At 42.8% G+C, this 15,407-nt stretch overlaps 2 protein-coding genes across 2 annotated transcripts; one reads left to right on the forward strand and one right to left on the reverse strand.

Annotated features, from left to right (window-relative positions):
- On the reverse strand, positions 1–2,868 carry LOC118404053 (red fluorescent protein drFP583-like). The gene is made up of 6 exons (XM_035803006.1): positions 2,699–2,868; positions 2,036–2,128; positions 1,626–1,774; positions 1,246–1,345; positions 878–1,008; positions 1–499 (listed from the first exon to the last, which is right to left on the reverse strand). The coding sequence occupies exons 1-6, from the start codon at positions 2,699–2,701 to the stop codon at positions 319–321; spliced, it is 657 nt and encodes a 218-aa protein (XP_035658899.1). The 5' UTR covers positions 2,702–2,868; the 3' UTR covers positions 1–318.
- A 5,630-nt stretch (positions 2,869–8,498) lies between these two features.
- LOC118404052 (red fluorescent protein drFP583-like) lies at positions 8,499–11,803 on the forward strand. The gene is made up of 7 exons (XM_035803004.1): positions 8,499–8,685; positions 9,264–9,356; positions 9,576–9,652; positions 9,773–9,844; positions 10,137–10,236; positions 10,640–10,770; positions 11,168–11,803. Exons 1-7 carry the CDS (start codon positions 8,683–8,685, stop codon positions 11,346–11,348), a joined length of 657 nt encoding a protein of 218 aa, XP_035658897.1. The 5' UTR covers positions 8,499–8,682; the 3' UTR covers positions 11,349–11,803.
- The last annotated feature ends 3,604 nt before the right edge of the window (positions 11,804–15,407 follow it).

Consider the following 15,407-nt stretch of genomic DNA (forward strand, 5'->3'; position numbering starts at 1 on the left):
TTCATGGTAGCCCAAAACCTTTATTTTTTTACCAAAGATTCCACAAATACCCGTTTCAAGTTGACAATGCAAATGGTATTGTTAAAGTTTTATACAAGTTTTGATCAATCTAAACTGGATGGGAGATACTGCCGTACAATGTTTGATTGATGATTTGAGAATAAAATGAAAAGAGGACATTATGAGTAACAATACGAGATTCTAAGTCTGCCGTACCTTAAATGCTAGGAAAAACACCTACTAATCATGAAGAAGTAATGACTACGCTATTGTTGCAGTAGCCGCCATCAGAAGGCTTATAGTCGGCGATCTTGAACTTCACACAGTGTCGATGAAGGCCTTCACTTTCTCGCTCAGGTTGATCTCGGTCTTGGACGCCTGGACCTCGATCTGGTGCCCCAGGAAGATCGGCATCTTCTCCTTGAGACCGGCCGGGAGCGGCTTGGCGAAGGTGTAGTTCGTCTGCACATCCGCCTGGTGGCGCTTCCCATCGGTGGTGCTGTGAAGGAGAGATAAAGGAGGGGTCAAAGCAGGTCAAGGCTTGGCAGAGGTGTAGTTCGTCTATATTAGTCGTGTTTTCCGGTTGTCACCTACCAGAAGCTCCAGTTATTGTGTGTGTGTGAGTGTGTGTGAGTGTGAGTGTGAGTGTGAGTGTGAGTGTGAGTGTGAGTGTGAGTGTGAGTGTGAGTGTGTGTGTGTGTGTGTGTGTGTGTGTGTGTGTGTGTGTGTGTGTGTGTGTGAGTGAGTGAGTGAGTGAGTGAGTGAGTGTGTGAGTGTGTGTGTCTGTGTTTGTATACTATTGGTACTCCCAGTTCTCAACGACATTTATGTAATCCCCACCCCTGGCCCGTAGCACTACAGTAGAATTTGTACCTACCAGAAGCTCCAGTTGTTGGTGCCGGTGATGGTGCAGTCGTCCGAGCACTGCAGTTTGGCCACGCTCCTGTCCAGGGTGGTCAGTCCGCCGGACATCACAGGCCCGCCGGCAGGGAAACCTGACCCGATCAGCTGGAACAGGCAGGTGACAGGTTTTGGTCTGTTGATCGTTTTAAAATCTTACACGGGATTTAGTAGGGATGGCGGGCATACAAAGTGCAGACAGACAACACACTACAGTGCAGACACACAAACACACAACACGCACGCGCGCACACACACACACACACACACACGATTGTATTGTCTAACAAGTACCAACCAAACGTAAATACAGAGACTTCACACCGAAAAGGTGCGCAGACCTACCTGGAACTCCCCTTTGATCTTGCCGCCCTCGTAGGTGTAGCGGAAGTTGCAACTCAGCACTCCGCCGTCTTCAAACTTGAACACACGGTGAACCTGGTACCTGGATAAAAACAAACAAACAAACAAGGAATTAAAACACAATAAAGGCTGTCTGAAACATAACACCACCCATGATATAGTAGAACAGTCCACTGTAACCCCGTAGAGTAGACTACAACTTTGTCCAGACTTTGCACTAGATAAGTTCAGTCGTGCAATAGCTGCCCGGCCGGGCCCCGGTTTGGAAGTGCGACACAAGCCTAAGCGGAAGTCGGATAGGTGATAATATTATAAACTCTTGGATCTTGAAATTCGAACATTAAGGTCCCATAGAAACTTACCCTCCGTCCGTGATGGCGGTTTGGAAGGGTGAGGCGCCGCCAGGGAAGGGCAGGTACTGGTAGAAGCCGTACCCCAGGTTGGGTCCGATCAACAGCGGGGAGCAGGGCAGGGCGCCCCGGGTGGATTTCACACTGGTCTCCAGCGTTCCCTGCAGGAAAAGGTTCGTTAGTCCATTCATTGTTTCTTTCTTTCTTTCTTTGCTAATAATTCTTTTTTTTCTGTCAACTTACACTCATGATCAGGCCCATTGACTGGTACCATTGACGGGTACTGGCGCAATTTGTACCGTAGTCTTATACAGCTCGTGCATACAGTTCAAAACTAGTACGTTTACTTCAATGGCCGTTTGCTGGTTATGCGAAACAAAACAAACAAACAAACAAACAAACAAACAAAAGATGCCACTTACATCGTTCGGGTTGCCCTTTCCGCCTCCCACCAGGTCGAACTCCGCGCCATTGACGGAGCCGAAGATGTGAAGGTCGTGAGTCGTAGGGAGAGACTGGAACACAAGGGAAGGGCATTAATTCTAGATCTGTAACATTGGAGGTACAGTATTGTTTTGGTGTTTCTTCGAGTGTTTGAGCCTGTGTATGTGTGCGTGTGTGGGGGGGGGGGGGGACTTAAAACCGCTCTTCTCATTCCAACCAGACGTAAAATGGGTACCTGACCTCGTTCAGGTCATTGAAGGAGAGAGAGGGCAGGGCCCGTCACCGTCTAGCACCTGGTGCCCTAGATCTATAGATAGAGTGGATAACAACCTAAGGTGTGTTTTCTAGCGTGTATGTTTTATTTGGGGGTGAATAACAGTAGCAGGATGTTCTGATTCCGAATCCCTGACAAGTACCAATATTCTGCGATGAATAGGAAAAGTGCGCGCTAATTTCCTTACTGCAATGCTGTGCACACGAGGAGTCAAAGGGACGTCCCTCAGATTGCCGGAGGATCAGGAGAGTCTTACCCAGAACATGTACAGTAGAATCCAGTAGATATATATATAAGTACGCTCTGTCAAGAGTACTAGCACGCTCTGCCCATATCAAACGTCAAATATGAATGCAGAAGTTCTCACCATGGTTGCGCGGATCTTTGCTGGTCTCGGATGAACTCGGGAAGACAGCTTGTTCGGGAAGTGCGGTGCGGTCCCCGGCAGAGCCTTTTTATGCCGTTTTCTTGTGGAATGTGGGGGAGGAGTTTCCTTGTGGGAGGGGTCAGTTAGACAGTGATGGATCCAGCTGTGCCTCCCAGCTGTAAACTCATTGTATGAAGCGTTTGTCAGCAAATATGTAGCATAATAATGAATAATTATGTTAATCATTTTGTTCCTGTTGTAATCTCTCTCTCTCTCTCTCTCTCTTTCTTTTTTCTTTGTGTGAACACGATAGTTCTAGAAGATCTATCTGGTAATTTAAGAAGTGAAAAACACAGTATGTGTAGGTTTACATGATGCAATATAACGAATATGTGTTGTATATACATTGCCACACATTGTCATTGATGCAATTGTTGCGCAATAAACCATCTATCTATCTATATTTTCATTTCTGAAATGTCTTGGTCTAGAAAATAATGGATTCATATACAGATAGCCACGGGTAGTAGAATGTTGATAGAAAGGTAACAAGCGTCTGCAAGCACGATCGGCCATACATTTCAATGTTTGTTTTTGTTTGTTCCAAATTGACCTTATATCCCCTTCACATGAGAAGGAATAAGCCAAACTGTCGTCAGAATGAAAATTCTTTTCTATTCCTTTGAATTCGTAGTCTATACTAGAAATTCTCACTGCATTCCAGATATTCTTTTTGCCACACTCTAGCAGGATTCGAAGTGGCTTGCCGTTTCAATTCTTCATCGAAAGAGATAAGAATGTTTCGAATAATGTTGGAATGCCGTAGAATGCGGTCATACTGCAATTAGAATACTGTAAATGCATTTAAGTTCGCGGAGATTTAATTTCGCGGTAGCGGGAAAATTGACTTTTCGCGGTGGATTTAATTTCGCGGTAGCACCATGCACTGTAATCTCTTACTGCTATTGAAAAATGTTCGCGGTGGTTTTAAATTCGCGGTGAAGCGGCCGCCGCAAAAACCGCGAACATTAATCCACCGCGAAAGTTTCTGCATTTACAGTAGTTAAAATGCACTTAGAATCCACTTTGAATGCCATTCGATCTTTCTCAACTTCGAATGCACCTCGACACTTTTTAACAGGTCAAAACGTTTCGGCCAGCCAAAAGAACCCCCACAAATAGCTAGAATGCAGTGAGAATTTCTGGAACACACTTCGAAGTGCCAGAAATTGCCAGGAATAGTAAAGAATTTTCATTCTGACGGCATTCCGGCTCATTCTTGCTCTCGTGTGGAGGGGGCTTAACGTTTAGATTGCACAGCCTTCCGAGTGGCCTGCGGACATCGGCAGATCCTCGGAAGACGATTCTTGCAGGGGGATAATTGTCTAAGATGATGAGATAATGACGTGATTGATTGACACCAGGTGCGAGCTCTCAACCTTAGGCGTCAATGACCTTAGAAAGATCATGATCAGTAGGACAAGAACCGGGGACACAAATTTTCGAGCCGAGAAAAACGAGCTACAAAGTTTAACGCACCTTGGAAGATCTTGGACGAATTTTTTTTCGAGACAAGAAAACAACGAAATGAGCGCTTGCTTTGACCAAAGTTTTAATTAAGAACTTTTTGAAACAGAAAAACAATGGCACCACACTGTGCCACGGGTTGTCTATATCACATGCCTTTTCGGCAGGTAAACGCACATTAGGCCACACCGATTTAATTTCTTGGTTCACGGATTCGCTCGCTCCTATTTTTTGGGAAAAAAAAATAAAAATAAAAATTACCACTCAGCAAATTTTCACCATTAATGAAACCATTCACCAACTTTCTGGTGTAGCAAATTGGCCTTTATATTATAAGCTCCTTAAAGTGTGGGTACAGGTGCTGTTACTGTACAAAAATAGTGTTTTTGTACTTTTTTTCAAGCTGAAAACTTTTTTCTTTATGTTTTGGATTAGCCGTTACCTTTACCCCAACCATTTTACAATTTTTATTTTTATTTCGCCCTCTCGCTCCATATTTTTTATGAAAAAATCCGTGAACCAAGAAATTAAATTGGTGTGGCCTTAGATAGCAGTTTTCACGCTGTCTGACTCCGTATTGTGATGTAGATCTCTTTTGTTAACATGTCAAAGATTCAGTGATGATGAAAAAGTTTTGCCAATGGCTACTTCTATCACGTGTTTTTCCAACAGGAACCCCATTATTATTTTGATGATATTTCACGCGGGGGTTCTTCTATCTATGATAGATATGCATTTATGCGATGCAGTGGCCAGGAAATAATCAATGACAACAATTGAATTTTGCCAACGGCAAATACCATCACGTGTCTGTATGGCATGTAACAGGTGTGTGAATGAAGTCTTGTCGGAGGCATCGCCATACTCAATCTAGGTCACCTGGTCAACACTAGAACACAGCGAACCAAAATATACATTTCTGGTTCGCAAAGAGCAAATATGCCATAAAATTGGTTCTGAGCAGAAATTGGGATGCCTCCACACTAGCTACTTCACATCCTAGTAAAATGAAATATGAATGAAGTGAAATCCACACTTGTCTAGAATACATCTAACTACGTGTAGCCCAACTTTGCTGCTTTTACATTGTACAAATATGCTATCATCATCACCGCGGTCGTTGCATTCTACAAGTTTTGTTCGCTGCTGTTTTTGTTTGTTTGTTATGTTGTTTGTTTGTTTTTGCTTTGGAACAAACGAGGACAATGTGGCACTGCACGCAAGTTTTAACTTGTGCCACATACAAAGTACAGACAAAAGGAACTCAGTTTTACACCTGGGTAAAGTGAGGAAGGTTGTGTAAAGTGCCTTTCCCAATGACAGAACGTCGGGGGCACTGCGTGTATCGAGGTTTCTCTAGGTTCAAGCCTAACACTCCACCAGTTGCAGTCTCGCATTAAAACAAAACTCTGCAAGGTCTCACTCAATTGTTCCTCTCCAAGTCCTTGCTTGTCTCCCCCTTATATCTGCATGTTGGACACCCGTTAATTGCACCCATGGAAACTGTAGTCTAATCATTCTCATTATAAATAATAACTTTATTGCACAACAGTTGTACGAGGTACAAAGTATGGCATCTACATAACTACAGTTCTATAGCTTAACTTAAGGTTTATCTAACTAATACAGGAGTTGTAGTATGGGATAAGTTTCTTACAATCATTGGAGGCCTTTACAATCATTTGAGGAATTTGTAATGTCTTAACCTTCTTTGATATATTTTCCTATATCTGCCATGCAGGGATTGTCACATGTCATGATGTATTTGAATTTGCACTTCAGGTCCATTGAGATAAATCCTTGTGTATAAAATGACAGCCTTCCGTATAGAGCGTATATCAGAATATTCGGGACATACAACCATAAAGTGATATTCGTCTTCAATTAGCTCTGGACAGAATGGACAAACCCTCTGGTCGATAGGGATATTTTGGAATCTCCCGGTTATGACCAACACATTGCCGTCTCGCTCTTTGTAACGAGCGTGGGAAGTTTAGATTTACCAGTGCGTTACCTGCTGTTTTTTTTTTGCAGACGGGACGATAGCCTGTCACAAGCTTCTCGCAAAAGTCAAGATTTATTTTTAAGTCCATTCAAAATTGCAACTATTGAACAAAAAAAAAGGCTGAAAAGTCATCAAATTCTCCACAAGGGTACGGTCTGTTTTAGTGTTTCGTGCTGAACCACATAGCTTCAATAGACTGTTGCAGACGGGACAATGACGGTCACAAGCTTCTGGCAGCGATATTTGGGACTTTTGGTCATTTGGTTGTGAGTAGTGGTCTCCAGTTTAGCATTTCAGAGTTCTACGTAACGTCCATGAAAGTTAGACATCCAGGTAATAAAATACGCCAAAAAGCTGTTACTCAAGCAATTGGATATGATGTGGGAAACGTTCAGACGTTTTGGGCACCATCCGGTGTCTTTAGCCAGTGACACTGGAGAGATCTTGTTGGAGAGAGTTTTTGTATCATAGCTGTGAACGGTGTGTCAGTGTCACTGAAGAAAGACACTAAAGCTATACAGGTTAGTGTAAGATTATTAAAGCCACATACATATTTGACTGTTTTACTTGTGCTAGCTTTCCAATGTATGCACGTTTTTGTAAATGTATCTGTATGTAGTACTACAATAAAGGTCTTCATTCCTTTCTTCGCCTCTTTATCAAGATTGAAGAAAAGCCACATGAAATTAAAATGATGATTGGTTACGTGCCAAAAGAATCATGGGCTACATATTATTTCTTCGTCCATTTGGAAAATCTAACTTTTGTCATTGTATTATTCTTTTTTGAAGGTGTAGAAAAAATTGCGTGAAACATCATCAGATAATTAAGGGTTATTCCTCCCCACTGGTTCATCTGAATGCAATGACGTCAATAGGAGAAATATCTATCAAGATGAAAGAAAACCGGTGTGAAATATCATCCGAATAATAATGGGTTACCTGTTGGGAAAACACGTGATAGAAGTACCCACTGGGAAAACGTCAATGGACCCTTTGTTTCTATAATCTTTTCCATCATCACTAAAGACAAAAGAACCTCCGCGTGAAATATCATCAAAATAATAATGGGTTACCACCTGAAAAAGCACGTGATAGAAGTAGCCACTGGCAAAACTCCAATAGACCTTTTATCATGATAAGAAAGAAGACAACGTGAAATATTGCCAACCTTCCTATGTGCTATGTGCTTGTGAAAAGCATGTGATAGAAGTAGCCACTAGCAAAACCTCGGTAGACCCTTTGTTTCTATAGTCTTTTTCCTCACCACTGGAGTTTTGAAATGTTTGTAGAAGAGATCTGTATCATGATAAGAAAGAAGGCAACGTGAAGTATTGCCAACCTTCCTATGTGCTATGTGCATGTGAAAAGCATGTGATAGAAGTAGCCACTGGCAAAGATTCTGTGGACCCTTTTGTTTCTATAGTCTTTTTCCTCACCACTGGAGTTTTGAAATGTTTGTAGAAGAGATCTGTATCAAGATAAGGAAGAAATATTGCGTGAACTGTTGCTAACCTGTTGCTATGTGCTATGTGTTTGTGAAGAGCATGTGATAGAAGTTGCCACTAGCAAAACCGCAGTAAACCCTTTGTTTCTATAGCCTTTTCCTCGACACTGAATCTTTGACATGTCATGTTAGACGGGATAAGATTGAATCTCTGACAGAATAAGATGGAAGACATGCCGCAGGTAAACTCTTCATCGTCTTCATCTTTTAAAGTGTCAGTAGAGTGACATGACAAGGATGGGGGGGGGGGGGGCACAAACTTTAAGACGGGCATGTTATGTACGAATCTTCATCCCTTCCTTGAAGTTCCTTCCTTCCTTCAGCTCTTGCTAGCACATGTGCAGATATTGGCACAATGGTGTATCGGTGGAATGGCCGGGTGGGCAGATTGTTCGCCTTACATTCGGTAGGTCGTGAGTTCGATCCAGTTATAATGTCTTTAGTACCTTTCTCAAGAACACAACAAAAACGGCACCAAAAGCCACAAGAAAAACCCTCTTACATAGTCAAACATTGAAATGTATGGCCGGTCGTGTCTACATACGCTTGTTACCTTTCTGTCAACATTTTACTAACTATCTATTACCTAGGCCTTCTAGAAGAGAGAGAGAGAGAGAGAGAGAGAGAGAGAGATGGGGGGGGAGGGGGAAAGAGAGAAAGAAAGATAGAGAGAACGGGGATGAGAGGAAAATTACAACAGGAACAAAATAATTAACTTATCCATCATTATTCTACATATTTGCTGACAAACGCTTTAGATAATAAGTTTATAGCTGGGAGGCACAGCTCGATACATCACTGTCTAACTGACTCCTCCCACAAGGAAACTCCTCCCCCACATTCCACAAGAAAACGACATAAAAAGGCTCTGCCGGGGACCGCACCGCACTTCCCGAACAAGCTGTCTTCCCGAGTTCATCCGAGACCAGCAAAGATCCGCGCAACCATGGTGAGAACTTCTGCATTTATATTTGACGTTTGATATGGGCAGAGCGTGCTAGTACTCTTTCACAAAGCGTGCTTAGTATATATATCTACTGGCTTCTACTGTACATGCTCTGGGTAAGACTCTCGAGTTCTTTCGAGATCCTGATCCTCCGGCAATCTGAGAGACGTCCCTTTGGCCCCTCATGTGCACAGCATTGCAGTAAGGAAATTCGTGCACACTTCTCCTATTCATCGCAAAATATCGGTACTTGTCAGGGATTCGAAATTACAACATCTTGCTACTGTTATTCACCCCCCAAATAAAACATGCACGCTGCAAAACACACTGTAGGTTGTTATCCACTGTATCTTGGGCACCAGGTATGAGAAGGTGACGGGCCCAGCCCTCTCTCTCCTTACATGACCTGAACGAGGTCAGGTACCCATTTTACGCCTGGGTGGAATGAGAAGAGCGGTTTTAAGTCCCCCCCCCCCCTACACGCACACATACACAGGCTCAAACACTCGAAGAAACACAAAAACAATACTGTACCTCCAATGTGACAGATCTAGAATTAATGCCCTTCCCTTGTGTTCCAGTCTCTCCCTACGACTCACGACCTTCACATCTTCGGCTCCGTCAATGGCGCGGAGTTCGACCTGGTGGGAGGCGGCAGGGGCAACCCGAACGATGTAAGTAGCATCTTTTGTTTGTTTGTTTGTTTTGTTTAGTTTCGCATAACCGGCAAGCCACCATTGAAGTAAACGTACAGTTTTGAACTGTATGCACGAGACAACGGTACAAAATGCGCCAGTACCCGTCAATGGGCCTGAGCGTAAGTTGACCGAAAATAAGGAAAGAAGCAAAGAAAGAAAGAAACAATGAATGAACTAACGAACCTTTTCCTGCAGGGAACGCTGGAGACCAGTGTGAAATCCACCCGGGGCGCCCTGCCCTGCTCCCCGCTGCTGATCGGACCCAACCTGGGGTTTTACTAGTCTCTACCTGGGGTACGGCTTCTACCAGTACCTGCCCTTCCCTGGCGGCGCCTCACCCTTCCAAACCGCCATCACGGACGGAGGGTAAGTTTTACTAGTCTCTACCTGGGGTACGGCTTCTACCAGTACCTGCCCTTCCCTGGCGGCGCCTCACCCTTCCAAACCGCCATCACGGACGGAGGGTAAGTCTCTTTGGGACCGAAATGGTCGACTGAGTTTATAATATTATCACCTATCCGACTTCCGCTTAGGCTTAGGTCACATTTCCAAACCGGGGCCCGGCCGGGCAGCTATTGTGTTTCTTGTCACGAATGACACGAATGAACTTATCTAAGGCAAAGTCTGGACGATTCTAAGTTGTAGTCTACTCTACTAGGTTACAGTGGACTGTTCTACTATATCATGGGTGGTGTTTTGGTTCAGACAGCCTTTATTGTCTTTTAATTCGTTGTTTGTTTGTTTGTTTTTATCCAGGTACCAGGTTCACCGTGTGTTCAAGTTTGAAGACGGCGGAGTGCTGAATTGCAACTTCCGCTACACCTACGAGGGCGGCAAGATCAAAGGGGAGTTCCAGGTAGGTCTGCGCACCTTTTCGGTGTCAAGTCTCTGTATTTACGTTTGGTTGGTATTTGTTAGACAACACAATCGAGTATGTCTATCTCCCTCATTTTCTTTATGACCTTTACCTCTTTGATATATATAATTTATATACATATATATATAATAAATATACATCTGTGTGTGTGTGTGTGTGCGTATCTGTGTGCGGGTGATTGTCTGCGTGAGCCATATGTGTCTGTGTGTGCGTGTCTGTGTGTGCATGTTTGTGTGTGTGTGTGCGTGTGCTGTGTGTGTTTGTGTGTCTGCACTGTAGTGTGTTGTGTGTCTGCACTTTGTATGCCCGCCATCCCTACTAAATCCCGTGTAAGACTTTAGAACGATCACCAGACCAAAACCTGTCCCCCTGCCTGTTCCAGCTGATCGGGTCAGGTTTCCCTGCCGGCGGGCCTGTGATGTCCGGCGGACTGACCACCCTGGACAGGAGCGTGGCCAAACTGCAGTGCTCGGACGACCGCACCATCACCGGCACTAACAACTGGAGCTTCTGGTAGGTTAGGTGTCCCCTGTAGTGGTACACGCACACGCACACACACACACACACACACACACACACACACACACAGACACACACACACACACACACTCAAACACACACACAAACAAACAAACACATCAAACTTCGGTGCTATAGCGACCGCAGCATCACCGGCACTAACAACTGTGGCTTCAGATAGATTAGGTTAAGGATTTGTTATGGATTGTTCACGATATAATGATAAACGCACAAAGCTGTTCGCATTTCTTTCCGCTTGCTCTAAAGTATTTGCTACTTTCCGTTTGAAGGATGATAGCACCACCAGGCGGATATTCACTCGAACTACACCTTCGCCAAGCCTTGACTTGCTTTGACCTCTTCTGATCTCTCTTTGATCTCTTCTTCACAGCACCACCGATGGGAAGCGCCACCAGGCGGATGTGCAGACGAACTACACCTTCGCCAAGCCGCTCCCGGCCGGTCTGAAGGAGAAGATGCCGATCTTCCTGGGGCACCAGATCGAGGTCAAGGCGTCCAAGACCGAGATCACCCTGAGCGAGAAAGTGAAGGCCTTCATCGACACTGTGTGAAGTTGAAGTTCGCCGACTGTGTTAAGCCCAGAATCCAGTCCTGTTAACATGTATCACTATAAACCTTAACCAAGGGCTAAGCGTTCTGATGGCGGCTACGGCAACAATAGCGTAGTCATTACTTCTTATCAGTAGGCGTTTTTCCTAGCATTTAAGGTAAGGCAGACTTGAAATCTCGTATTATTACTCATAATGTCTCGAAATGCACTTTTATCTCATTGCAAATCTTGATCTTTCATCCACTTTGGATCGATCAAAACTTAAATAATACCGTTCCAGATACAAGCATTGTCATCTTGATAACGTTGAACTTAGCAATGTTAACAAAACAAGTACTAGTATACATTTACTCGTCTTTTCTGTTTTAAAGAAGAGCAATGTATTGTTCTTATATACCAACTTGAAACGGGTATTTGTGGAATCTTTGAGTTTAAAATAAAGGTTTTGGGCTGCTATGAATGTGTCCTGTTGTATCTTGTATATGGTAGAATACAAGGTAATGTAGAGAGTGAGAGAGACAGGCAGAGAGAAAAAGAGAGAGTGACAAAAAGAGAGATGTGTGTGAAAACATGATATCATAATAATTATGATTGAACTACAATGTTTGAATACTCCAAAGGTCAACATAAAACAAAACAATCAAAATGAAATCAAATCAAATAAAAGATCATCTTCAAATAGAACTTATTTGAAATTTGAGAACAGAAAACTTGATTTATTTCCACTGTGCCAAGGGTAAACAGTCTTAAGATTAAGCATATTTGTTGGACATAGATGTAGGATGGTAATCTAACTTAACATCACACACTAGTTCATTCCGAAGAGTGATGAAATGAATGTATAAATGATTTAAATAAAGTGCAGATAAATCCACTAATATAAAGTGGAATACTTACAAATAAACGATCCTACAAAACACATGACAAATCAAAGTTTTAGGATGACCCGTGCTCGTTCCATTCTCATCGTGTCAATCACCTGACGTGCATCTGTCACAGCTAATCCTTACCCCCCCTAAAAACTGTCACCAATCATCGTTTGACCCAGGGGATGGAGTTAAGGTGAAATCTCACTGCACTTGAGGTACCGGTGCGGCACTGCGGGGTTCGTAGATAACTCAATGAATTTTTAGAGATAGATAACGATTTTTGTCCGTTTTGTGTATTTCATTGTCTTGTACGTCATACTTTTACGTATGACGCAATATCTAAATTATTAGATATCGCGAAAATAACAAAACAGCGCCGCAGTGAACGAACCCTGCAGTGCCGCACCCGTGCCGCGAGTGCAGTGAGAGTCCACCTTAAGTCCGTGTACCTCTGAGGTTTTTTTTTTTTTATTGCAACATTTATACAATACAAAAACATAGTGGTGCCCCTACTCAAGCACACATGCTTATATTAAAGACACCACAAGACAAAATAACCACACAACATAGGACAAAAAAAGATGAAACGGGTACGGAAACGCCTAATTCTGAAAAGAAACGGACGGATAAACTTATGTTACCAACAGTAAATGATAAGGATAGTCAAAAAGCAATAATTAAAATCGTTTTGTTTCGGATAAGTATGATTGAGTTATGGAGAGAATTTGGGAATTTATATCAGATGTCAAAGTTCCAGATGTCAAACCTCTGAGTTCCAAACTCGAGCCGATCAGCCATAGCTGTTCCCATGTCCACCATGTCAACTTAACCTGCAAAGATTGCTTAAGCCGCTAGGGTGCACCAATGCAACGGCAAGGGGACTAAAAGTATCAGTTATCCAGGCCACAGCAAGTAAATTTTATGGATGACATCCTCTGCAGCTGCAGACTGCAAAAATAGTGCGATAGGGCGAAAAAAATATGGCTGAACAAAACAACAACAAAATGGCTATATTTTAAAGAAATAGCCACCATAAGGTTGTGATAAAAATAATTAAAGGGACAAAACATGGCATCAGAGCTATTCTATTGTCGACCACACTCATAGCTTCTATATTGGTGTCACTTTTACAACTATCCAAATTTTGTGACAAGAAGTAAAAACGTATGTTAACAACACATGCGACTCCAACACAGTCCACGCGCTTCTTTCAAGAGACTCGTAAAGTAACAGAAACGAACAAACACGAGCGAACTTCAATCTTGTAGCGGCTTTAAAATTTTGGTAAAATATCTAAAACATGTTTATGCAGAACTATAAGGACTTTCAGTAATGTAATTTGTAACACTATTATATACTGTAAATGCAGAAATGTTCGCGGTGGATTAATGATCGCGGTTTTCGCGGTGACCACTTCACCGCGAACTTAAATCCACCGCGAACATTTTTCTATTACGGTACAGTACAAGCCAGTTAATTGCACAACGGATTAACGCAAACTTCTATTAACTGCACGGAATCCCCAAATTCCAAACCGGTGCGGTCCACCTAGATAGCTTCGCATTATTGCACCATCCAGATAATTGCATGAAATTTACTGGCAAATAGGCCGTGCAATTAAGCGGCTTCTACTGTATTAGACTGTAGTCTATGGTGTTGCCGCGAACTTAAATCCACCGCGAAAAGTCATTTTCCCCGCTATCGCGAAATTAAATCCCCGCGAATTTAAATGCATTTAAAGTATTGTGTCTGACCCTTACCTGTTCCCCATTATTTCAATGAGAAATGGCCTACGGGCTCATGAATAAACGAAGGTTAAAGACAAACAAACAAATGAATAAACATAGGAAACAAACTTTTAGAATGATACGTTCGCTGCCACAGTCTTGAAGAAAGAACAGTGCTGCCCCAGCAGAGTTTCACAAGTTTTTATTTTTTTAATTCACTTACCCTATTGGTCACTTTCACTTGCCCTATATGACATTTTTACTGCCCTCTGGCAATTCGGCTAATTGTCCAACCCCGTCAAATTATTTTTCCAGCTTGTCAAACAGAATGATTATACCTTCTACACACTTCTTGAATGTCCTGAATGCCCATTTAGACTTTGATTGATCAAATATTCGCCATCATAGACATTGATTGATAGTAGGTTTTTGTAAGGGTCGGTTGCTATGGAATACAGTTGTAGTAATATGATACACAAATATAAACATCGCGAGTACTGTAAAATGCAGAAATGTTCGCGGTGGATTAACGTTCGCGGTTTTCGCGTTGACCACTTCACCGCGAACTTAAATCCACCGCGAACATTTTTTCTATTATGGTATTAGACTGTAGTCTACGGTGTAACCACAAACTGCCGTGTTACATAACAGGTTAAGACAAATATGAAAAGACCTTTCTTCAGGCCAAAGAATCATTATGTGTCATTAAGGGACCCTGAGAAAAACCACGTGACGCCTGGAGCTAACCTAATCTCCAAGCAGATGGCCAATTTTACTCCTCTGCCAGCTAAACTCCTTCCACAGCTTATGTTACTGTTTTATGCCACCGGAGGAATCTGCTTGGAGATTAGAGCTAACCGCAGTCATTGCCTGACGTCTCGTCATGAAAGAGAAAGTTTATCAGGACAAGACAGAGGAATGTTTGAATTGACAATATTCTCTCTTGTTCTCGTGTTCTTGGCCACAGTATTGGCTCGGAGAAATTAAAGCAAAGAATTTGGTTCCTCCAACCAAAAAGCGGGTGTCCCTGGGAAGACTTGTAACAATTCAGTCCCCAGAAAGGTTTTTTTGGCAGGTGAGGCGGCCAGCCACAGTCTCTTACAAATGTAGACAAGTTACAAATAAGGACTCTTTAGTAACTTCAAAAATATGAAATACTCAGGTATGTGTTAACTATGTTTTAAGTAGGCACAGAAACTTATGTAAGACTTTTGCTAAAGTAGGTCAGAGACTTATGCAAGAAGTGTTCCTCCAGGCCTTAGAATCATTATGTACCATTATGTATCATGTGACGCCTGGAGCTAGGCTCGGCCTTTGTTTGCCGTCTTGCTAAGGCATTCTATGTCATTCTAGTCAATGAAGTGACAATATTCTCTCTTGTTCTCACTGATATGGTCTTGGTCATGCTATTGGCTTCGGAAAATTAAAGCAAAGGATGGGGTCCTCCAACTAAGAAGCGGCTGT

Source organism: Branchiostoma floridae, chromosome 17 (assembly GCF_000003815.2).
Source record: "Branchiostoma floridae strain S238N-H82 chromosome 17, Bfl_VNyyK, whole genome shotgun sequence".
Lineage (NCBI taxonomy): Eukaryota > Metazoa > Chordata > Leptocardii > Amphioxiformes > Branchiostomatidae > Branchiostoma > Branchiostoma floridae.

Excerpts from the sequence above, each read along its gene's own strand:
- LOC118404053 (XM_035803006.1), bottom strand. Across the intron at positions 1,346-1,625 it reads ACCGCCATCACGGACGGAGG|GTACCAGGTTCACCGTGTGT; the intron begins GTAAGTTTCTAT and ends GTTTTTATCCAG. Across the intron at positions 1,009-1,245 it reads AGATCAAAGGGGAGTTCCAG|CTGATCGGGTCAGGTTTCCC; the intron begins GTAGGTCTGCGC and ends TGCCTGTTCCAG.
- LOC118404052 (XM_035803004.1), top strand. Across the intron at positions 9,845-10,136 it reads ACCGCCATCACGGACGGAGG|GTACCAGGTTCACCGTGTGT; the intron begins GTAAGTCTCTTT and ends GTTTTTATCCAG. Across the intron at positions 10,771-11,167 it reads ACTAACAACTGGAGCTTCTG|CACCACCGATGGGAAGCGCC; the intron begins GTAGGTTAGGTG and ends TCTTCTTCACAG.